The sequence below is a fragment of the Babylonia areolata genome, chromosome 16 (assembly GCF_041734735.1).
Source record: "Babylonia areolata isolate BAREFJ2019XMU chromosome 16, ASM4173473v1, whole genome shotgun sequence".
In the NCBI taxonomy this organism is placed as follows: domain Eukaryota; kingdom Metazoa; phylum Mollusca; class Gastropoda; order Neogastropoda; family Buccinidae; genus Babylonia; species Babylonia areolata.
This window is the reverse complement of record NC_134891.1, coordinates 27,489,926-27,514,231: the sequence shown is the minus strand read 5'-3', so window position 1 is coordinate 27,514,231 and position 24,306 is coordinate 27,489,926. Positions and strand designations below refer to the sequence as shown.

General features: G+C 42.1%; 2 protein-coding genes across 4 annotated transcripts in view; one reads left to right on the top strand and one right to left on the bottom strand.

Annotated features, from left to right (window-relative positions):
* Window positions 1–462: 462 nt before the first annotated feature.
* Window positions 463–18,707, bottom strand: LOC143291280 (T-complex protein 1 subunit alpha-like). Its single transcript, XM_076601121.1, has 12 exons — window positions 18,564–18,707; window positions 14,799–14,884; window positions 14,090–14,218; window positions 13,184–13,281; window positions 11,937–12,047; window positions 10,581–10,762; window positions 8,369–8,495; window positions 6,786–6,961; window positions 5,420–5,543; window positions 3,503–3,695; window positions 2,351–2,514; window positions 463–1,435 (listed from the first exon to the last, which is right to left on the bottom strand). Exons 1-12 carry the CDS (start codon window positions 18,634–18,636, stop codon window positions 1,231–1,233), a joined length of 1,668 nt encoding a protein of 555 aa, XP_076457236.1. The 5' UTR covers window positions 18,637–18,707; the 3' UTR covers window positions 463–1,230.
* A 112-nt stretch (window positions 18,708–18,819) lies between these two features.
* LOC143291282 (enoyl-CoA hydratase EchA19-like) overlaps window positions 18,820–24,306 on the top strand; it is a 13,003-nt gene continuing 7,516 nt past the window's right edge. For 2 of the 3 annotated variants that reach the window (XM_076601126.1, XM_076601124.1), the window contains exons 1-3: window positions 18,820–18,958; window positions 20,787–20,948; window positions 22,453–22,553. In XM_076601126.1, coding sequence (XP_076457241.1) covers window positions 18,820–18,958; window positions 20,787–20,948; window positions 22,453–22,553 — 402 coding nt within the window. Of the gene's footprint in view, window positions 18,959–19,695; window positions 19,844–20,786; window positions 20,949–22,452; window positions 22,554–24,306 lie in introns of all 3 variants that reach the window. The other variant, XM_076601127.1, reaches the window with a different exon arrangement.

Sequence of the window (24,306 nt, the reverse complement as noted above, 5' to 3'; positions counted from 1 at the left end):
ACTATTTGTGCCCATTTTCTTTTGCAGGTGTTTTCTTTTCTTATTTTTCTTCATATTCTATGTGATCAGAATTTACTGTTCTTCAACCCCACTATGACCCTGTCTGGTCACTTGAAGCTTCATGCAGCAAAGAAAAATAAAACTGGCACAGTAACTGTCATGACTGGCATTATTCTGGTGGTTTGCTGGGGGTAAGGGATGCACCTGTGTTAGTACTTATTATTCCAGTAATGCAATTGTGACGATAATGCTCATCTGGTTTTGTGGTGGCACGCGTTGTCTTGGTGACACTGGTGTCACAGTTGTATCAGTCCCATTACCCTGGTGTTGCAATTTGTACAGATATATTATGGTGTTCCTTGCTTTAAAACTTCAAAGATCAAATCTAAATCAGTTTATAATATTTAAGAGAAGCACGCTTCCACTCGCAGCCAGAGTCAAGCCTAAAATCATCACAAGTCATAGAAAAGGGAATTAATTTATTCAAGAAGCCTTTTGTTCAAATCCAAATACAGTGGATATTCAACACCACACAATAGTGTTAAAAAAAAAAAAAAAAAAAAAAAAAAAAATCACAAAACAACTCAAACAACAGACCAGCAACACCAAAAGCAATTGGCCAAAGATCTCTGTCTTCATCCCGCAAACCAGTCCTACAAACAACTGCCATGCAGAAGATGCACGCATCATCACACTGTTTGGTAAAGTCATTGTGATTTTTGTGTAAAATATTCTACAGCCCCCCCTCCCCCCTCCAACCCCAACCTGTTTTATTCACCCTACAACTTAAAACAGAACCTGTCAGAACATGGCGAATACAACTCACCTCACCAATGAATGAAATGCATTATCAAAACATTCAGAGCCTATGCTGAAAACTTTACCCAGAATCACACCGCAACTGGCTCCACACGTACACTCACCTCACCCATCATAGCTTGCAAAGGATCACAAAACGCCGCACCACCATTCACACAGACACCGCCCAGTCCACACACGGACACAACACACCACCCACAGCTTTGTTGACGTGGAAGGGACTGCCATGGATGAAGGTGCAAAAAAAAAAAATTATGTATGTGAATTGTCCACTGTTTTATAATGCCATGTTTCATAATGTTAACATAAGGTTGTGTACTGCGACGTGATGGAAGGAGGGTCACAGCCTGATGAAGCAATGTCTGACGGATGACAGGAACACACCCCAGAGGAGAAGAGCACACCATGACCCTACAGCTCCCCAGCCCGTACGGCATCCTGGTAGGACTTGCCGCCCTGTTCCTGCGACACCAACTTGATCATGTCGTCGATGCGCAGGATGGTGATGGCCGCCTCCGTGGCGAACTTGAGGGACTTGATCTTGGACATGGTGGGCTCCAGCACGCCGGCCTTCTTGTTGTCCCGCACCACGCCCGCCACCAGGTCCAGTCCCACCCTGCACACCCGCATCACACTGTATGAGATTAAAAAAACAACAACTTTTTTTTTCTTTTTTGATTCGAACTCAAATAACTTTTATTCAAGAATGGCATCGCTTTCTAATCCAGTATATTCAAAACAGAACATACAGACAAAACAGAATAAACACATGGTTGCCTTGATGGATTTGTGACTAAATGAGAGAATCAAGGAAGCCAGGAGAGAAAAGGATTAAACAAAATAAAGAGAACAACCCTCTCCATTCACAAGGTGCAAAACTTCAAGCCAATGCTGCCCATTACAACTGAACCAGCCAGCACACAGGAAAACAAAAGGCACAAAAGAACAACCCAGTGTTGTCTGTATATTCAGTGTAGCATATCCAGGATTAAAAGGCTATGCCAGTCTTGAATAAAAGCTAATTTGTGACCTTGTATCAGAATGCCAGAGGAACTCAGGAAAGTGGCAGAACAGTGTTCAGACGCTCATCTGCAAATACCGTGTCCATGAGGGGTCTAGGATCAAATCCCCGGTCTCACCTTTTCTCCAAGTTTGATCAGAAAATCAAGCTAAGTGTCTCGTCATTTGGATGAGACGATAAACCGAGGTTCTCTGTGCAGCATGTACCTACTGCACTGAAAAAGAACCCATGGCAACGTTAAGCATTGTCCTCTGGCAAAATCCTGTAGAAGAAATCAACTCTGACAGAGGTACACAAATATGTATGCATGCACTCAAGGCCTGTCTAGTGCACTGCTTTATGCTGCAGAACAGGACATCTTCCCATCAGATGTGGTTTAGTGCACAATAAAAAAACCACCACCATCAACACAACCACCACCACCAAAACCTAAACCACACACAGCCACACAAAAAGAAGCCCCCCCACCCACCCCCCCAACCCCCTCTCCCACCCCACCCCCACACTGACCATCGCAGCTCGCTGTGCTCAGGTTTGGTCTGGGAGGTGTTGTGGTAGGCCCTCAGCTTGGCCACCAGGTCTGTGGAGTCCTGGGCGGCATTCACCGCCAGCTGCTTGGGGATCACCAGCAGAGACTTGGCAAACTCCGCAATCGCCAGCTGCTCTCGGCTGGCCTGGTAGACAGCAAGGCACTGGTTTGGTAAAGTCTTTGAGGAACTGAGACTCAATGGGCACAAGCATGAGGGAGAGGGGGAGGTGGAGAGAGAGAGAGAGAGAGAGAGAGAGAGGAAGTGAGTAAGAGCGAGCGAATGAGACAATGCGAGAGAAAGAGAAACAGGGAGAGTGAGAGAGCGGAAGAAACAAAGAGGGGGGGAGATGTGGGGGTGTGGGGGGCTGAGGAAAAGAGAGAGAGGGAGAGGGGGTGGGGTGAAGAAAGAAAGCCTGCTCTCAATTGCCTGGTGGAAGCTTGACACACCAGTCAAGGACATGCTGGATGCCACATCTTTTCTCTTCACAAAAGACAAAGACTTTGAGGAACAGACAGAAAGAAAGGGGGAGGAAGGAGGCACAGAGCGAGAGAGAGAGAGAAATGGAGAGAGAGGGAGCAATGGAGAAGGGGTGGAGAGGGAGAGAGAGAGAGATGAGACAGAGAGACAGACACACTAACACAGAGATCAAATGACACATCTCAAAGGGGATGGATTAAATCAAAGTGGCTATGGTGTGTCTCTGGTTTGACTGCAAATACACAGGCTGACAAACATTTGAAAATATCCCCGAGCATAGAATTAAATGTCTTTGATCACTCCCATTCATCAAAAAGCAAAATACAATCGAACAATTCTGACTGATGACTTCAAATCAGGAGGCAACAATGTGATCTGCTGTTCCCCTTGCCCGTCAGCAGTGAAAAACTGCCTGCCAAACTCACTTCAAGGAATACTGCACACAGCTAAAACATCCAGTCACACCCAGACCAACTACTGTTAATCAAATTCATATCACCATCAACATTACCAAAGAAAACACAGACGGACAAAAACTTTTCAGTCCCACAATCAGTCACACTCATAAAGTGCACACACACACACACACACACAGCAAACAAACACACGCTAGCACTGCAGAACTCTCCCCCCACACAAGGAAGGCAGCACTGACCAGAGAGGTAGCAAAGTTCTCCAGGTATATGGACAGGGCCGCCTCCACGGCACCACCCCCCACCACCACCGTCCTGGACTCCAGCACGCGCCGCACCACACAGAGGGCGTCGTGCACCGAGCGCTCCATCTCGTCACACATGAAGTCGTTGGCCCCACGCAGGATGATGGAGGCTGCCGTGCGGCTCTTGGGTCTGTGTTGTCACAAAACACTGACACTGTTTATCCAATGGTTTGAATATTCTTTAATTGTTCAACAGTACACATGATTACAGTGCAAACAAAGACAAAGGAGCATCAAAAACTTAAAGCTTACACTGTGCTGACAACATTGCACTTCAATTCTAACATGACGGCTGATGAACCGTATCATCATTTGCTGTTTATTCATTCATTCAGAGATGCCAACCCCTGTCAAGTGTCTGTAGGAACAATCAGTAAATTTGGTAGGAACATTTTGAATCTGGTAGGAACACTCCGACTCTGAACCACATCAACAAATGTACATTTTATCAACAACTTGTAATCCACCAGGCAAATACACTGTCTGACCAAGATGCAACTTGATTAAGCCAAATTCTCTCTTGTTCAAGCAAACAATTAAGCTGATTGGTCTACTCAATACTGTTTCAATGTAAACATACACACGATTAGCTGAGCATCATCATGTGAGACCAAGATTAGTAGTTACTGCCCTGGCCTTGTGACCGATAGGTCTTGAGCGTCTGGGTAACGCTATCACAGGAAAGCATGTGACCATGCTATGTAGTCGAAAATGAACACATCAGAACAATTTTGACGCTGACATAATGTCGGAACAAACTGCAATCAAGCATAACAAAATATGGCAAAATCATAACAGTTGGTACCTCTGTTTGTTAGTCTTGGGCCTGGGTGCACAAAACATTGACGTTGTTTATCTGTTTACTATGTTGGGCCTGGTTGTCAGAAAACATTGACGCTACTGAAGTATTTTTCATGGTTGTGCCTGGTGGTCAGAACACTGATGATTTTTATCTATTTTTCACTGTTGGGCTTGGTCATCAGAAAACACTGATACTATCTATTTGTTCATAATTGATGGGCCTGGTTGTCAGCAAACACTGACACTGTTTATAATCACTGTGGAGCTTGGTTGTCAGAAAACTGATGCTTTGTATCTATTTTTCACTGTGGAGCCTGGTCGTCAGAAAACTGATGCTTTTTATCTATTTTTCATTGTGGAGCCTGGTCGTCAGAAAACTGATGCTTTTTATCTATTTTTCATTGTGGAGCCTGGTCGTCAGAAAACACTGACGCTGTTCACTAATCAATGTTGGACCTGTCTATCAGAGCAGATTGATAGTGTTCTTTTATCACTGTTGGGCCTGGCTGTCAGAAAACAGAGATGCTATTTTTATATATTCATCACTGTTTGGCCTGGTTGTCAGAAAACACGGACACTATTTAGTCATCATTGTTGGGTCTAAGTGTCAGAATACACTGACACTATTTAGTCATCATTATTGCACCTGGTCATCAGAATACACAGACACTATTTGTTCATCATTGTTGGGCCTGGTGGTCAGAATACACTGACACTATTTAGTCATCATTATTGCACCTGGTCATCAGAAAACATTGACACTATTTGTTCACCATTGTTGGTTCGGAGCGTCAGAATACACTGACACTATTTAGTCATTATCATTGCACCTGGTCATCAGAAAACACTGACACTACTTCTTCACCATTATTGGGCCTGGTCGTCAGAAAACAAAAGACGCTTCTTATTTTATCAATTCTGCCTGCAGCCCAGCTGACCACACAGGGACATATCAGGGCTGATGAACTGTAAACACAGACCCCTAGATCCACTTACATAACGCAGAGCAACAAAAAAAAAAAAAAAAAAAAAAAAAAAAGTAAAGGGACTGACCCCTTGATGAGGATCAGTTCGTCGTCACAGATGCGTTCCTGCACCACCTCCTCAGCAGAGCCCAGCATGGACGCGTCAAACGACTCCTCTCCCTCCAGGTTGGCCAGCGTCATCAGGAAGGTGGCTGCAGCACAACAGGTGGCAGAATGGTTAAGATGCTAATCGGCCAGCACAGTGTCCGCGAGGGTGTGGGTTCAAATCCTAGTCTCATCCTTTCTCGCAAGTCTAACTGGAAAATCAAAGTGAGTGTCCAGTCATTCAGACGAGGTGATAAAAAATAAGGTCCTGTGTGTGTGGCACGTACCTGGTGCACTGAAACAGAGCCCATGGCAACAAAAGGGTTGTCCTCTGGCAAACTTTTGTAGAAGAAATCCACTCTGACAGGCACACAACTACATGCATGCACTCAAGGCCTGACTAGCACACTGGGTTATGCTGCTGGTCCTGCATCTATCTGCCTGGGACATGTGTAGCGCATCAGGATTTGTCTGAGCTCTGTGACGCATTCTTGAGAAACTGAAACCGAAACTGGAATGCAAAAAAAAAAATCACCCTCCCTCTTCGCACACTTTGCACACCTTGGCTCAGCTATTCTGCTGTTATATTCATTTCATTCTATTTTTCTTCACTTCATCATGGATTCCACCTTCAATCTCGTTTCTCCCATCTCACCATACAATCCCCCCCCACTCCCGCCACACACACACACTCCCTTACTTATTTATTTTTGAATGCTATATGAATACTTTAACTGGATGTCTACAATCACCAGTATCTGTGACAGGACATTTAACAGAATCCCTTCTTTCCTTCAGTTCATCAAGCTGCGCTGCGTGTGATTTTCTTCTTCTACTTTGATTATTACAATGTTAACATCTTTTGTCTTTCTGTACGCTTGTCATGATGCCACATATTGTTAAATACGTACAGAACCACAGGGTAAGTCGACACAACTGCACATTATTATCATCATTATTATCAGTGATATGCTGTTTTTCACAATACACAGCTTGTATGCAGAATGCCTTCATCATCTCGTATGTGCCCAAAATCATTATTACCATCTTAAACATTGTCACATGATATAGTCTGAATGTGTAATTTATTCTTTGGTGAGTGAGAATGAGTGAACGAAAGAGTAAGTGTGTGGTACGGAGTGATGTGGTGTGGTGTGAAGCGAGATGAGGTGAAGTGTGGTGGTGTGATGCGGAGAGGAGTGGACAGTGTGAGCGTATGTGCATGCACATGTGTGTATGCATGTGAGTGTTATTTAGAATTTAAAAAAATTCTGGGGAAAAGAAAAACCACACACTAAAGACCACCACCATATACAAACAGCAAACGCAGCCTGCAAGCAAACACTTACCCCCTGTGGCCTTGGCGATACGCTTCAGGTCGGCCTTCTTGCAGCGGCGGACAGCCATTGCCCCAGCCTCTACAAAGTACTTCAGACACAGGTCATCAATACCACCTGTCGTCAGGATCACATTGGCCCCTGCCGCTACAATTTTCTGGATGCGCTCTTTGGTGATGTCTGATTCCCTGTCATGAGAAAAAAAAATCATCCATGTCAACCCTCTGATTCTCTATCACCAGCAGAAGTCTTCATTATTAACCCTGAGTAACTCTCTGAAAATGTCTGGGGGTTTTTTTGTCACCAATAAAAATCATCAGTACTGATTCTCAGTCACCAATAAAAATGATCAGTATTAACCCTCTGAAAATGCCTGTCACCAATAAAATCATCCATATTAACCCACTGAAAATGTCTGATGCTCTGTCACCAATATCTTTATCCGTATTAACCCTCTGAAAATGTCTTGATTCTCTGCCTCCAATAAAATCGTCAGTATTCCCTCTGAAAATGTCTGATTCTTTGTCACCAATAAAAATCATCTGCATTAATTAACCCTCTGAAAAAGTCTGATTCACTGTCTCCAATAAAATCATCCGTATTAACCCTTTAAAAATGTCTGATTCTGTCTCCAATAAAATCATCAATATTAACCCTCTGAAAATGTCGGATTCTCTGTCTCCAATAAAATGGTCAGTATTCCCTCTGAAAATGTCTGATTCTCTGTCACCAATAAAAATCATCTGCATTAATTAACCCTCTGAAAAAGTCTGATTCACTGTCTCCAATAAAATCATCCGTATTAACCCTTTAAAAATGTCTGATTCTGTCTCCAATAAAATCATCAATATTAACCCTCTGAAAATGTCGGATTCTCTGCCTCCAATAAAATGGTCAGTATTCCCTCTGAAAATGTCTGATTCTCTGTCACCAATAAAAATCACTACTAACGCTCTGAAAATGTCTGATTCTCTGTCACCAATAAAAATCACCCACATCAACCTACTAACAATAAAAATCACCCATATTTCTCTGTCACAAATACAAAGTTTTTATTCTCTGGCCCCACCTGATAGTGTCACCTATGCAAACCACCAGTACCCCTTTCATATCACTTTACCTGTCAACAATCAATAGTAATTTTATCCAATAACTTGCTCATTTCATTATATGAGCCAAGAGCTTCTAACGCCACCCAAAATCAGAATGTTAGTCAGACATGTCCACTTTCAAATCACTTCTGTGCACCCTTTCCCTCCTTGTCACTGGATCCGAAGTGAGTTGCTTCCCTTCCAACAACAATACAATTTGTGTCAAAAGTCACAGGAGCACATGGGTAGCAACCCCCTTTCCAAGACCTCATAGGTTTGGACAAAATTAACATCCAGAATTCAAAAAAGTAAATAAATAAATAAAGGGGAAAAGAAATGGGCTGAAGGCTGAAGCTGAATAAGTTTTGTCTTCCATCTCTCTGAATCACTGTTGTGCATGAGTGTGAATGACTGCTGTACAAACACTTTCATTTGTCTCCTCGACATAAACACTCTTATCTAAATTATCAGTCTATTATTATTATTATCATTATTGCCTCCCACCTCTGTCGGACGCCGTCCAGGTGAGTGGGATCCTCAATCAACACCTGCACCCCCAGGTGCATCTTGGCTTTCTGCAGGCTGAAGTCCAGGCAGGCGATCTTGGCGTCCGCTATCCTGCGCGGCATGGCTGCACACCACCACAAGCAACACGTCTTTTATCAAGCCGAGTACAACATGGCATACCTTCTGCTTAAACATCTTTGGAAACTCAATGCCACTTTCATTGTAGTTCTGGAAGGGTCGAAACTACCTTCGAAAGGGGTGGTGGAGGGGGCGGGGGATGGGGGTGGGGGTGATTCTAATGCTGCACATTCTGATCAAGTCTGCACTGCTGCTCATATACAATGGCAAGCATCACCGTCAAAAGATTTCTGGGCAAAGAAAAGAAGAAGGGAAATAACTCATTGTTTGTCAGATGACTGTGTGTGACTGAAGCTATGAGTATGATGCACAAATTTCACTCTTTTTATGTGTTAATTCTAGCAATTTTTACACCATCCAAGGGACCAACTTGATAAACATGCAGAGCTTCCTTTTCATGTTCAAAGAATCAGGGACACATATTCATGTGTTATCGGAGGACCTGTATAGCAACTTTAGTTACACATGTTTATAATACAAAGGAAATTTTCTTCCTAAAATTACGTTTAAGTAACAATTGTATAGAGAGATTTTTATAATCTAATAGTGCACAAGGCTTATTAATGAGTAATGAAATGAGTTTTGTATTTTAATTTTTGAAAGTAAGTGCCAACACGATTTTTCTAAGTATTCACCGTGTCCGCCGGTCGATTGTGATCGCGCCTCAATATGAGCTCGATCGCCCAATCGGGCCAAGTTGCTTTGTGACCTGTTTTGATTCATCATAAGACACAAAATGAGAGCACCAAAGAATCGATAGACAAACAGAAAATACAAAAAAAAAACACTTAGCTATATGCAGAGCACAGGAGCAGGAGTCAAGATGGCTGCTGGAAAAAGTGGGCGCTAGTCAGGGATGCAAAGGGGAGGTAACCTACTTCAGGAGGTTATCGGTCGTAGCTACTTTCGCTTTCTCCACATCTGAGGGTAGTAGTTTGCACAGGACAGGAATCAGACCCCTGCTGGAGTCTGCACTAGTGGGTCACGGTTAAGTATGTGTAATTGAAAGAACATTTACCGCTCTTACAAAAGCACTGTCACCTTCTTCCAACACGCTACCACTATGACTGTCCTGTCATCCCCATGAGCCTCCGTCAGAACAGACAGGACTCAGTGCTGACTTCAGATCTTACTGTGCCCCATGAAAGTGCACACACACAACATACTGTGAGGATGCAAGTTGGATGGGGGCGAGGGCACTATCTACTAACACACGCAATCTGTCTACTAACACTGTATCTCAGTAAAGTTCCTGTCAATTCTGATCAATATGACAAAACATTTTGCTCTGTTTTTGTTCAGTTGAACAAGGGGGGGGGGGGGGGAATCATCAATGATACACATACATGACAGCTTCATCCAACTGTTTCTGTGTGGTATTCCTAAATTCCAGTTTCTAATTCTTTAATGGTATATATCTAAAAACCTGCATGAAATGACTCATCACACATTTACCAACCCCTTTTCCACCCACACAGAAAACAGTGGTAAAGGAAGTGACCCTCCTGATACAACACTACCACTATGACTGTACTGTCGTCCCCATGAGTCTCCATCACAGCAGACAGGACTCAGTGCTGACTTCAGCTGTTACTGTTCCCCATGAAAGTGCACACACACACAACATATTGTGAGGGTGCAAGTTGGATAGGGGATGGAGGGTACTTACTTAAATTACTATCACAGACAATCATGACGAAAAGACATGCATGCAACACACCGTCGGTGTGCCAATTAGACGGCAGGTAGCACAACACACGATGACAAACATAAAGTAACTAGACAGGCAATTTCCAATAAATATTTCCAATCCATGACCGTTTAAAAAAAAAAAAAGAAAAAAAAAAAAAAGGCACAACCCAAGGAACGATATCTTAACGAGTTCAGCAGCATCACAAATCAAACAATGAACAAATGCAGTACCTCTTGCTCTACAAAAAAAAACAGAAGACAAGACACGCAGGATTTCAAACAAGTACTGCTCACAGCTTCCAACCAGCCAGCACAATGATGAACGAAAACGACCACAACAACAAACCCAGAAACCAGCCGTTCTTGAATCACCACCCACCTTGAGAGGCAATGGTGCAGTTGAGAGCGTAGCCATGCACAAGGGTGGACTCGCGGCTGCTGCGACCGTGGGCCTTGAGCACGTTGACAGCCTTGATGGGGTAGCGGTGACCTCCCTTGCCGTCAGACGTTTTGACAGCCATGGCGGCGTCCACCACCATGTTGGAGAACAGGTCAGAGTCACTGGCCGTCGTTAAGGCTCACAATGGCAGTCACCCACAAGCAGGGTCCAAAACCCTGCTTAACATTTTCGAAGAACCCCAAACAAAGTCATATACAAATATGTATGAATGCACAAACACATACACCAGACTTACCACAAAGACTGTAAGAAAAAGAGTGGGAGGGAAGGTAGGGCATATTCGAACACAGCTGCATAAAGAATCCAGAGATATGACATTTATTTAATTTTCATCGCTTCGACTGCCTTTGTTTTTCCTTTTTTGTTTTTCCTTCTTTTTCAGTGCTGTAGAAGTGGTGAAAAGTATCCTGAAAACTCCAAGATTTTTTCAGACCTTGCAAGGCAAAACATTACATTCCACCACTTTTCCAGCCCTAGAGATGGCCTTCTTTTTCTTCTAAGACTTTTCCAGACTCCCATGACTCCGCAGGAACCCTGCACACGGCTGGCAATAGATCAAGCAATTCACAATGTGAACCAGGTAAACAACAGGCTGACACTTAAAAAAACAGAAAGAATGAAAAATAATTCCATCCCCAAATAAAATTTTGCATGGCATGGGGATTTAAATTCACTAATTATAAAACTCCATCGTTTCATTCCATGCTGTTGCTTTGTCTTAACGCCCTGTGTACAGAACTTCAGTCCCAGGACCCGCTTCCACTCCGGACTTCATCCAGCTTTAACTGCCCCTTTGAAAGCCAGGGCACCCCTTAAGAACGCCAGATGGACCTACCCACCCAGACACACATCCAAAACTCCTCCTTGAACAACACAACCTCCACCAAACCAAGACCCAACCTGACCTGAGTGGGTCGCACTCATGTATGATGAATTTATGATTACTTGTGCATACCCAAGCTTGCTGATTTTCCAACATGTGTACAACAAAATCATGCATGATAAATAATTCAATTCAGTATGCACTGTTACTTTGTAGATCTGTCACACACAAATAAGAAAAGACTCTGGAGACCAACTGGCACTTACAGTTCAAAGCTGATAAGCGAAACACTCCAAGCCTGCTGCATTCAAGCAAGTTGCAAATATTTTTAAGAATAGCTGTCCCCTGAGACACATTTTTGATCACGAACAAATACAGACTGTGGGACAGTAGTGTGAAGTGGACATTGTGGGATCAAAGCCATGTGACTGGGTCAGATGTCAAAAGGATACGGCCCAATGATTTTGCTGGACATGCTGGTCTTGGCCACGTTGAGGATGCAGTCACGGCCCAGTTCATCCACAGGGATGGTCAGGTGGTCCTGGATGTACTTCACTGCCTCCCTGCACACAGCCACACACACACACACTGGGCTGGTCAGCTCCAATGGATCAACTGAAACTCTCTGTACACAGTCTCATGTATCTAGGATTATTTGTGCACATCCAAACACACCAATATACCTGTATGTGCACAAACAAAAAATCATACAAGGTAATTCATTTCAGTGGGGTGGTCAGCTCCATGAGCAATGCATCATCTTATGATCTTTAAACTGTTCCCATAACAGAGCGTTGACCTAGGCTAGTGGTAATGCATCTGACTATGAAATCAGTGTCCACAGGTTCAAGTCCCATCTAGAGATTTTCTCTCCCTTCCACTAAATGCTTAAATGGTGGCCTGAGTGCTTGTGTTTTGGATGAGAAGACAAATCATGGTCCCATGTGTAGCATACACTTTGCGCACAGAAACGAACCCATGGCAACAAAAAGGCAGTCCCTGGCAAAATTCTGCCAAAAACAGACTTACAATATACTTGCAGACAGAAAAAAAAAAGAAAGGGTGTGACTGCACTGTGGCGACAAGCTCTCCCCAGGGAAAGTAGCCCCAATTACATGCAAAGAAATCTGTGACAAATACCAAAACAATGCATGGAATGAACCTGGTAAAATCCTTAGCAAGAACAGAGATACTCCCCCCCCCCCACCCCCCCTGTGCTGTAGCCATGACATGGAAACAAACTGGGAGTGGTCGTAACTAATGAAATACAACAAAACTGGGACAGTAGGTATATCTACATGAGCAAACACCGATACTGTTTACAGCACAGCCGACAGCAAAGGCCCATGTCAGGGAAGGACAAGACCTACCTACTTTGTCTCAGCACACTTGCAAAATCAAACAGTTCACACAGAAGTACCATCACCAAAATCTTGTTGAGTTTCATGTAGTTCACGTAGTAGCCAAAATCTCATTATGATTACTGGCTGGAATATTATATTTGTCAGTTGTCTTGCCCAAGGGCCACACATTATGTACTAGCACCTTGACTCCCCCTTGACAGAAATATGCACACAGCTTATGAATAAAATCTAAATGCCTCCATCCCCCCTTCCTCCTTTTCCCCAACCTCTACGAACATACAGAGACACACAACCTTAACCACACACCCACACACACACAGAGAAAAACTACTTACTTGCAGGCCAGCCTGTAGCCACTGATGATGGATGTGGGATGGATCTTGCACTTGACCAGGTCATCGGCATTCTTCAACAACTCCGCAGCTATGATCACCTGACACAAACCAACTCCACATCACACTCTTGTCAATGCGCAAAAGATCTATCAGTGACTTAGTATAAGAACGCTTTGTCACTAACAATTTTCTGATTATGATAATTAAAGAGACCAAACAACACACACATTTTTATCAATTTCATTACAAATGAAATCAAGTCTCCTTATGGATGAAGAAATCAACGTATTTTGTTTCGTTTATTCCCCCACAACTCAGGAGATGGATATCATTTTTTTTTTTTTATTGCTTCATAAAAGTAACAACATCTATGCGACCACAAGATTTGTTGTCGTCTTAACTTTTATTAACTTCATTTTGTACAATAGTACATTTCAAGGACATATGTTGCAGAGAATCATATCAGACACTGATATTTGTAAACAGTAAACCTGTCTTAAGAATAATAAATGACCATGAGTACAACAAGTATATAAGGATGTCACACAATGATTATGAAGACAAACTTGACTAAGAAGACAAACTTACCTATTCAATTCTGGAGTATACACAAACACACATGTACACACACACTCTTCCTCTCTATTACACACTCTCTCACTCTCCCACACAGTGAAACAGTCTCTTTCACAAAATCTCTCTCTCTCACGCACATACACATTCTCTTTCTCACATGAACACACATTCTCTCACCCAACTCCCCCCAGTAACCACAACATCCATCACCCAAACATCCAACATACAATCGCCCCCTTCTATCCCACCCCACCCAGTAAGAACCCTGCCACACACACACACACACACACACACACACAAAACCAGAGAGGAAGAGAGGAGAGTACTGACCACACTGGTGGTGCCGTCCCCCACTTCCTGGTCCTGGAGGTCGGCCAGCTCCACCAGCACTTTGGCGGCCGGGTGTTCCACCTCCAGCAGCTTCAGGATGGTGGCGCCGTCATTGGTGATTGTCACATCCTGTCACACACACACACACATATATAAAAATACACACTTGTACATACACGCATACACACACACAGTCATTGGTGATCGTCACATCCTGTCACACACACACACATATATATAAAAACACACTTATACATACACGCATGCACACAAACACACACACACACACACACACACACACACCCTGCCCACACACAAAGGCTGGGCTATCAGTCCACACACATGTGCCTACACACATGCACATACAAACACATTCCCCATAATGATAACTTCTGAAAGTTAGATCATCATTGTCACCATGATTGAGACATAATGGAAAATGGGGAGAATACATACATGTAAATTATCAAAAAAAACAAAAAGACAAAAGTTTATACTCTGCATGATTGGTGAATGACCAACATTCAGCAAGGTCATATGGCGAAAAAGTGCATACACAATTAAAAAAAAAAAGAGAAAAAAAATGTAAGCAAAATTGTTTAACTACATGAAACATTGAATGACAAACATTCAGGAATGGCATTAACTTCCTAAAGACACAAAGGCTTTTAGCTTTAATTTCAGGACAAAAGACTTTCCAAACACCTACCCCAATGTCATCCACCAGCATTTTATCCAGGCCAACAGGGCCCAGACTGCTCTTCACGATGTTGGCAATGGAGCATGCCGCCATAACTACACACACACATCAAATGATCAATCAATACAGTCAAGAGGACAAGTGTCACAATGCAAACCTTCACACTATTAACCCCTTGTGCATGGGGAGGGGGGCGGGGGGTTGTTTTGCCAGAAAATAAAATTGTAGAAAAGATTAAAACTAGTCTCAACATATGATCTGAAATTGTGAAAAGCATAAAATTAAGAACAGCAACTAAGTAAGGTGTACTGTGCATGGCAATGGCATTCAAATACTTTTTTTCCCCTTTTAACTGTGGAAGTTTTCAAACTCAAAGAACTCAAAACAATGTTTCCTAAGTTCCTCTAACATCTTCAAATTCACTTAAGTTTGACTTATCTCTCTTCTTTTTCAGTCTAATCACAGAGTTCACTGGCAGCCTGTAACAGACTCTTTCTGCTATCTTTTGCATCAGCCATAACAACTTAATATTCCATTCCCTTCAAATATCACTCCAGTGTGTCTCAGCTTTGTTCTATCACAGATATTCAACAGTTTAAATAAATTCCACCAGTACGAAAAGAAAATTAACACATAGTGACATACTCTCTCTCTCTAACATAAATAAATGACATGGCTATATATCCTTTTTCTTGTTGTTCATAGAGAGCCAATGAATGAATAAAACATTATCTGTATCATTTTAGTGAGGGTGTAAGGGTAGAGGAGGGATTACTTGGCAGGAACTGAGGATGTACAGGTGTTTTGTGAGTATGTTTTTGGTTCTTTTATTTACATATTTATATCTTTTTTTTCTTCTTTTTTTCTTTGGATTGTTTGTTACTAACTCTTTCCATACGAACGGCGAAAGAGATGACGTTAACAGCGTTTCACCCCAATTACCATCATCAAAATATTGCAAGCGGAAGGCTCTTATACTGAAAACGTGAATGTTGACAAAGAATACCACAATTCTGACGACGGAAGCTAAAGGTTGGGTCATTGAGACACCCACTGGACATCCGAGGGGTCTGTGTAGAGGAGAAGAGAGGACTGGCCGTACTGAGTGAGTTAATTATTTTTTGTTAGTTTGGTTTGTTTCAGTTTTTGTTTGTATCAGTTTTTGTTTGTATGTTTTACTGGGATGTTTTTGTGTATGCAACCACTGATGGTGACAGGATTGAAAGTGTGTGCAAGATGTTATGTGTGTGTCTGCACAAGAAATCTCAGATTACAGTCTTACTGAAAGTCTTGTGTGGATAGATTCAAAACCTAGATTCACTCCAAGGGAAAAAATCCACCTGAACTAAATCAGTAAATGGCTTGGTGAACATTTGAGTCTGGTGCTCTACCAACTGAGCTATTCTGTACATTATACCACAGTACATAGACCACTGGGCCTAAAACTAAAAATTAGTGCGTGTGTGTGTGTACGTGAGTGTGTACATGTGTGTGTATGTGTGTGTATCTGTATCTCTGTGTGTGCGTGTGTGTGTGTGTGTGTATGTGTCTGTCTGTCTGTGTATTTGTAATGTGTGTGTGTGTGTGTGTGTGTGTGTGTGTGTGTGTGTGTGTGTGTGTGTGTGTGTGTGTGTGAGTGAGACAGACAGACAGACAGACACACATAGAGAGAGTGACTGGTGTTGAGAGGTGTGTACGAAACCATTTAATCTGAAAGTCAAGAACTCAACTGGGGTTCTCCAGAGAGGGGGTGGAATGGGTGGAGCATGGACAAGTACTATTCTAGTATATATACAGTAGAAGGAGGGGTTTTAACTTTTGTCTTGGATTTCAAATTCTGTTCTTAACCCGGAGAGCGCGATGAGCCACGATCGTGGCTTTCCCGGTAAAGTGCGATGGGCCACGATCGTGGCTCTGTTTACATAAGGTCCGACATCGTACGGCTATGCTCGGCAGCCTTCGTAAAACTGCCTCGTTCTGGTGTTACTGCCTCCCTGCTTGTGTTTGCACAAACTTTGACCGAGTTTATAAGTCCAGATCTTCGTATTTTTTGTAAACAATGAGTGACACTGAAGTTGACAAAGCTCAGGAAATGAGTGACCTTGTCACTAGTGATGATTCATTTGCTGACAGGGATTCTGGTGAAAACGGCTTTGTTATTTTGACACTTGGGCATGCTGGCTTGCTTGTTGTTCATTCAGTTTTGTGTCTCCAGCCACAAAAACTGGGGGGTGGGTGATGGGGGTGGGGAGGGGTGGTAAAGTGGGTTAGGCATGGGTCTATTGTGATTTCTTGACCAAATCAAGCAAGAAAACTGGAAATTATTTTGATTTAAAGCATTCTTGCTGCTTTTGAAAGCAACATGAGCTAAAAGAAAACATTTATTTCTGTTTTTGCCTGTGATTGCATAAAGTATTGTAGATGTGCGCGTGCGTGGCGTCGGTGGGTGTGTCTCAAACAAATAATACAGTGCTTATAATTTCATTGTTTCAGTTATATTCATTTCATGATTCTGCAGCCAGAACATTTTCTGCACAGTTTAATGCCAATTTTGAGATTTTGACTCTATAAAAGATGTGAAAATACCTATAAACATTGTGGTTGACGTTTTTGGAAAACAAGTTTGCAAAATTTGTTGTTTATATCCTGTGGAATATCTCCAACTACTTACAAGGTACAGCCTTTTTCTTACTTTTATCTGATTCTTCATTCACTCTACTTTCCAAAAATGTATAGGTTTACCTATTTATTCTTACTGATAAGCATACAAATGCCCCAAATCAGAGCACAGGTAGCGGAGGCAAACTATCCCTTTGTTTTAAGCATGATTTCTGTAAGTATGTTTTATTATATCCAGCACTTTGAGGGTTAAAGGTCTCCATTGAGACAGCTGCACTGTCTCTGTCTGATGGGTGACCATTCTTGTGCTCCTGCAAGCAGGGAACTGATGTGCAGCATGGTGTGACTGAGTGAAAGGTAGACATAGTGGGTGGGTTGATAACAGGTCTGCTGTTTGTGCAAATGAAGACTTCATTTTTTTCAACACAAAATAACTGGAATGAGATTCCTGTTAATCATGTTATGTTTCACTTTTTGAAATTGCTAATGTAAACCAGAAGCACAATCATATATCAAACTATAAATACAGGTGTGTGTGTTTTTTTTTTAAGTTGCCACATTCCAAATCTTTCCTTGAAAAAGCTAACTGCAGTTTATTACTCTCAGTATTACAGTTTCTGTATCAAAATTAAAGAACTTCTGAAAAATGTCAATTGTCATGTTTATTAATTTTTTTTTTTTCATCATTTAAAATCTTGTCCAATCTAATTTACAGTGCTACACACCCATCTACATTACACACACAAATAATTGCATTCATTCACAATGATGTATTATTTGTAGTATTATTTAGACTGGTTTCCAATACCATGGCAATGGGTCCATCAACAAAGCAACATCAAGGCAACCTAATAAAAACTTTTGTAGCTCAAGTCTTTGTGTTTCCCGTCATTTACAATACAAAAATGATCACCAGATCGCTCACAAAGCTAACAATAATCAGTCATATAAGATCGAAAAAAAAAAGAGAAAAATTCAAGTGGCACGACAATCAATCATGATTCATTGAAGGTTCTGGAACCCACGTGAAACACATGCCTCAGCACGCTGGGAACCGGTCTCAAAAGCATATCATCAACGAGCTAAAAGCAAGGATAATTTCACCACAGAATACTTTTCATACATCAAAGTACTAACATTAAAAACATTTATTACCATTTTGTGTTCGGACTGACTGTCCTGTTGTTCTATCACCTCCCACTGTCAGAGCTGTGCTTGTGCTCGCCATCTTTACACACCAAGTTGTCTGTGACTGCGATTGCCGATTTCTCGCGATAATGATATAATTATATTTGAATGAATATTTTTCATTTTTTAGTTTAGATCAACGTCTTAGTCAAATATTAACATGAAATTATCAGTATATTAAAAACTAATTTTAAAGTAGACAAGAACTTAATTCCAACGTCACATGACAAACCATCTTGTCCACATGACTGTAAAAATGGCGGCGCTGAAATCAAGTCGTATTTTACTCATGAAGAACATAAATGCAATAGCTCAACAAAATTTGCGGTTGTCAACGTCCACCTGCCTGTCAAAAGATAAAGGTTACGATCGTGGGTGCCCCCCCCCCGCCCCCCTCCTCCCGTTCTTGTTCCGAGAGAATAATTGTAACGGACTGGGACTTGTCAACAAATGAACATCATATTATGATTTCGATTTTGATCACACACACACACACACACATACACACACAGAGATATTCTCATGTTACTTTTATCTGTTCATCCATTTAGTTATTTGCTGTCAATATCTGCCATTTAAGTCAGTGCAGTAGTGTACATTTCTAATGCATGTGTTGTTTTGTTGTTGGATAATAATGATAACAACAACAATCATAATAACGATGAAAATAACGATCATAATGATGATAATAATAGCTAGTATTTATATAATGCTGAATCTTATGCAGAGACAAATCAAAGTGCTTTCAAACCAGTCATACACACTGGAGAAACTGGAGACAAAAGAAGAGCAGGGAAAAGAGGTTATATTGGAAAATGGTGGGTTGTAAGGCCAGACGTGAAAGAGCTGAGTGTGGAGACCTGATGCAGTGAAAGAGGAAGTTCATTCCAAATGCAAGGTCCATATGCAGAGAAAGAATGGCAGCTGACAGTGGAGTGTTTACATCTGGGTGTGCGTAAACAGAGTGGGTCCAAAGCCAATCATAGAGAGCGAGGTGGGGTGTAGAGGTGAAGGCAGACACAGAGATAGGAAGGGGAAGTTTTGTGAATATATTTATAACATAGAGTGCTGATCTTGTACTTTATTCTTTGTGAAACAGGGAGCCAATGGAGATGTTGCAAAGGAGGAGTGATGTGGTTAGATCTTTTCTTTCTGAGGACAAGTTGGGCAGAGGAGTTTCGTGTGCGGTGAAGGGACTGAATGGATGAAGCAGGCAAACCAGACAATAGAGAGTTTATGTAGTCAAGGTGAGAGAGAATGAGAGAAACGACGTGTATATGTTGCGTCGGTTGACAGATATCTGATGTGCTGCAATTGACAGTAGCAGGATTGACAGGTCTGACTGATAAGTTTTTACATGGACAGTGTGTTGTCAAGGACAATGCCAAGATTCCTGACTGAGCTGGAAAGAGGGATGGATGTGCTGCCAAGTTTGATTGTGTCAGTTGTGATGGAAGAGAGGTTGTCTTTTTTTTAGTTCCAATTATGATTTCTTCAGTCTTGGCCCCATTCAGTTGTAATTGTAATCCAGTTTTGAATGTCCAGGAAGCAGTTGGATGTTTCTTGCTAGAGCGAGGACAAATTTTCAAGTGTATCACTTTTCTGAAGTTGAGTTTCATCAGCATAAGAATGAAGAATGACGTTGTGGGGGTTGATGATTTCAGTGAGAGGAGCAGTGTACAGTGTGAAGAACACAGAGCCTAAAACAGATCCCCGTGGGACTCCGTGCTTGACTTTAACGGGTTCAGACAGACAGTTATCTTATAGACTCCTAGTGTCAGGCATAGAAATTAATTTAGCAACTTTTATAATAAATCAGATGAAATCCTTTCCATAATGCATTCTAATTTTTCTGGCAGAGGAGCAGTTGTTTGTATCTTTTTTATGAAACATTTATACACTTTCTCCTCTGTTTCTTTGTTTTTGTTGTTGGTGTTTTTGTTTTTTGGGGTATTAGTGCATGTGTATTTAAAGATATACATACATTGTATGTCCCGATGTCATTTGTATGTCACCCTGTGTGTGTGTGTGTGTGTATATATATATATATCTGTGTGTGTGTGTGTGTGTGTGTGTGTGTGTGTGTGCCTTCAAAAATAAATGTCAAACAAAAAAAGTTGAAACGCTTGTTCTTGGAATGTGCCTGTTTTCATGACTGAGGAAACGCAGCCTGGCCTGTGTTGGCAACAGATTTGGTGCTGGTGGAACAGCTGGGCAAAGTGATGACCATCGGCATCAACCGACCAGAGGTTCGGAACTGTGTCAACCCAGCCACGGCGCAGCAGCTCACCAAGGCGTTCCAACAGTTTGAGGACACCCAGGAGGCTCACGTGGCTGTGCTGCATGGCAAAGGTCAATAGTTCACCTGAAACGTGCACTTACTGAAACGATGTGTGTATTTGTATTTGTATTTCTTTTTATCACAACAGATTTCTCTGTGTGAAATTCGGGCTGCTCTCCCCAGGGAGAGCGCGTCGCTACACTACAGCGCCACCCTTTTTTTTTGTATTTTTTCCTGCATGCAGTTTTATTTGTTTTTCCTATCGATGTGGATTTTTCTACAGAATTTTGCCAGGAACAACCCTTTTGTTGCCGTGGGTTCTTTTACGTGCGCTAAGTGCATGCTGCACACGGGACCTCAGTTTATCGTCTCATCCGAATGACTAGCGTCCAGACCACCACTCACGGTCTAGTGGAGGGGAAGAAAATAAACCGTGATTCGAACCAGCGTGCTCAGATTCTCTCGCTTCCTAGGCGGACGCGTTACCTCTAGGCCATCACTCCACATGTATGTATGTGGTCAGTGAAACTAAGAAAACAGATTTCTTATGATAATGATGACAGGAAGCTGAAGTCTTTATGACAGTATGGGAACGGATTTATAATGATGATAGTGAAGTTGAGGTCTTAATAGAACTTGGAGAACAGATTTATGATAATGATAGTAAGTTGAGGTTTGGTCTTTATGAAACTAAATAAACAGACTTACAGTGATAGAAACTTAAGGTTTTGATGAGTGCAATTTATTTTCTTTATTGTGGGTTTTTGTTGTTGTTGTTGTTGACACATGACAATGAAAACAAATTCCAAACAGTGCACATTTTCAAGAAAACAAGCAGTGTGTGCACAATTGAAACCCTGAATTATGTTGAAAACAAACAAACAAAATACACACACACACAAAAAAACTCACTGAAATCTTGCCAAGGGCAAACCTGATGACACTGCACTACACACCAGGACCAGCACAGCCCCAGGATTGAAAGGGCAGTTCACTGGAGGGGCCAGCAAAACAGTTTGAACACCTCTCAAATGTCACTACACAGACTGAACTGAGTGTGATAAGCCAAACCATGGGTTGTTTCCCTTCAACTGTCAAGCAATGTAATTGCACAAGGAAGTATGCAATGTGCAAGTTGTGCAGAATAGATTCTACACATGCTTGCATGTGCACGCATACACACACACACATGCAAACACACACACACACACAGATTATATCTAATGATGAAGCAGGATGATGAACTGTGACTGAATGGTGCATGTGTGTGTATGTAAATGTGTGTGTGAGTGTGCGAGTATGTGTGTGAATGTGTGTGTGTGTAAGAATATGTTTTTCATTTTTATTTTTATTTTTTTCTTTAGTTATATATTTTTATTTTCTATTTATTTTATTTTTCAATTTTTATTTTTATTTTTTTCTCAAGGCCTGGCTAAGTGCGTTGGGTTACGTTGCTGGTCAGGCATCTGCTTGGCAGATGTGGTGTAGCGTATATGGGTTTGACCAAACGCAGTGACGCCTCCTTGAGCTGCTGATACTGATATTGATACTGGTGTGTGTGTGTGTGTGGTACAGGTGGCTGTTTCTGCGCTGGCTTTGACCTGAAGGCCCTGTCAGGTGGCCAGGTGGAGCTGGAAATGTACAGAGATCCTGAACACTCTGACAGTGCTGCCATGGTGTGTGCGGACAGGGGGAGATAAGCTTCACTCATCTGTCTTGTCTGTCTGTCTGTCTTGTCTATGTGCATGTGTTACCATTAACCTGTGTGCCTGTTTCCCGTCTGTCTGCCTGTTTGTCGTACCCCAAATCTGTAATTGTTTTATTTGCTTTTATTTGTTAATCAGTCAAGTATCACCATCTTAGATGAACAGACTATAAATAGGTAAATGAAACGAATTATTTGTTAATATTTTCATTACTATTATTAATCATATCATTACTAGTTTCATTTGATTTTTTATTTTAATCAGTAATTTTTTATTGTTATTTTTATGTCATTAATTGATTTGTTTCTTTATTTATTTGCTTATTTATTTACTGTTTCAAAATTCTATTTTCCCTCAAGGCATGACTCAGCGCATTAGATTACACTGCTGGTCAGGCATCTGCTTAGCAGATGTAGTGTAGCATATATGGATTTGTCCAAACACAGCGACGCCTCCTTGAGCAACTGAACTGTCTCTCAGTCTGCCAGTCTGTCTGTCTATCTGTCTTGTCTATCTGACTACTGATATCTCAGTTTTGCCTGTGTGTCTTCACTTTTATGCATCGGTCTGTTTGCATGTGATTGTGTTATTACTTCTTCATCTTCATCTTCATGGGCTGCAACTCCCACGTTCGCTCATATGTACACGAGTGGGCTTTTACGTGTATGGCCGTTTTTACCCCACCATATAGGCAGCCATACTCCGTTTTCGGGGGTGTCTGATATCCCATGTCAACATATGTGCAGACCCGCTAGTGCCTGAACCCCCTTCATGTGTGTGACACCTTATAATATGTATTGTCTGCCTTTGTGAAACACATTCCAATTGACATTTATCAGTTTTTTTTCCCGGCAAATGAAGTGCGGCCACTGCTTCGTCCTTTCAACGCTCCACTCAAAAGAATAAGAAAGAGGACGGGTGTGTGTGTGTGTGTGTGTGTGTGTGTGTGTGTGTTTGGGGGAGAGGGGGTGCGGGGGGAGGGGGGGGGACTTTGTTTCATGTGTACTATACACATTGTCAATGTGCATCATCGTTCTTCATACATTCTGAGTCAAAACTGTGCTTTTCGAAAACAAGGAACAACAGGCGCAATAGCCGAATGGTTAAAACGGACTTTTAATCTGAGGGTCCCGGGTTCAAATCACGGTGACGGCGCCTGGTGGGTAAAGGGTAGAGATTTTTACGATCTCCCAGGTCAGCATATGTGCAGACCTGCTAGTGCCTGAACCCCCTTCATGTATATATGCAAGCTGCAAATCAAATATGCACATTAAAGACCCTGAGATCCATATCAGCGTTTGGTGGGTTATGGAAACGAGAACATATCCAGTATGCACACCCCGGAAAATGGAGTATGGCTGCCTGCATGGCGGGGGGGAATAAATAAAACGGTCACACACATAAAATGTTACATGTCTGTATGAGTTTGCTTGTGTGCATGACTGAAATATGATTGAGTGACACAGGAAATGAATGATGAGCGCCCAGTGGCAGCTGGCAGTGGGCTGCACCCAGGCAGGCACCGTGTTTGAAAAGCGCCTAAGACGGGCGCAATAGCCAAGTGGTTAAAGCGTTGGGCTGTCAGTCTGAGGGTCCCGGGTTCGAATCATGGTGATGGCGCCTGGTGGGTAAAGGGTGGAGATTTTTACGATCTCCCAGGTCAACATATGTGCAGACCCGCTAGTGCCTGAACCCCCTTCGTGTGTATATGCAAGCAGAAGAT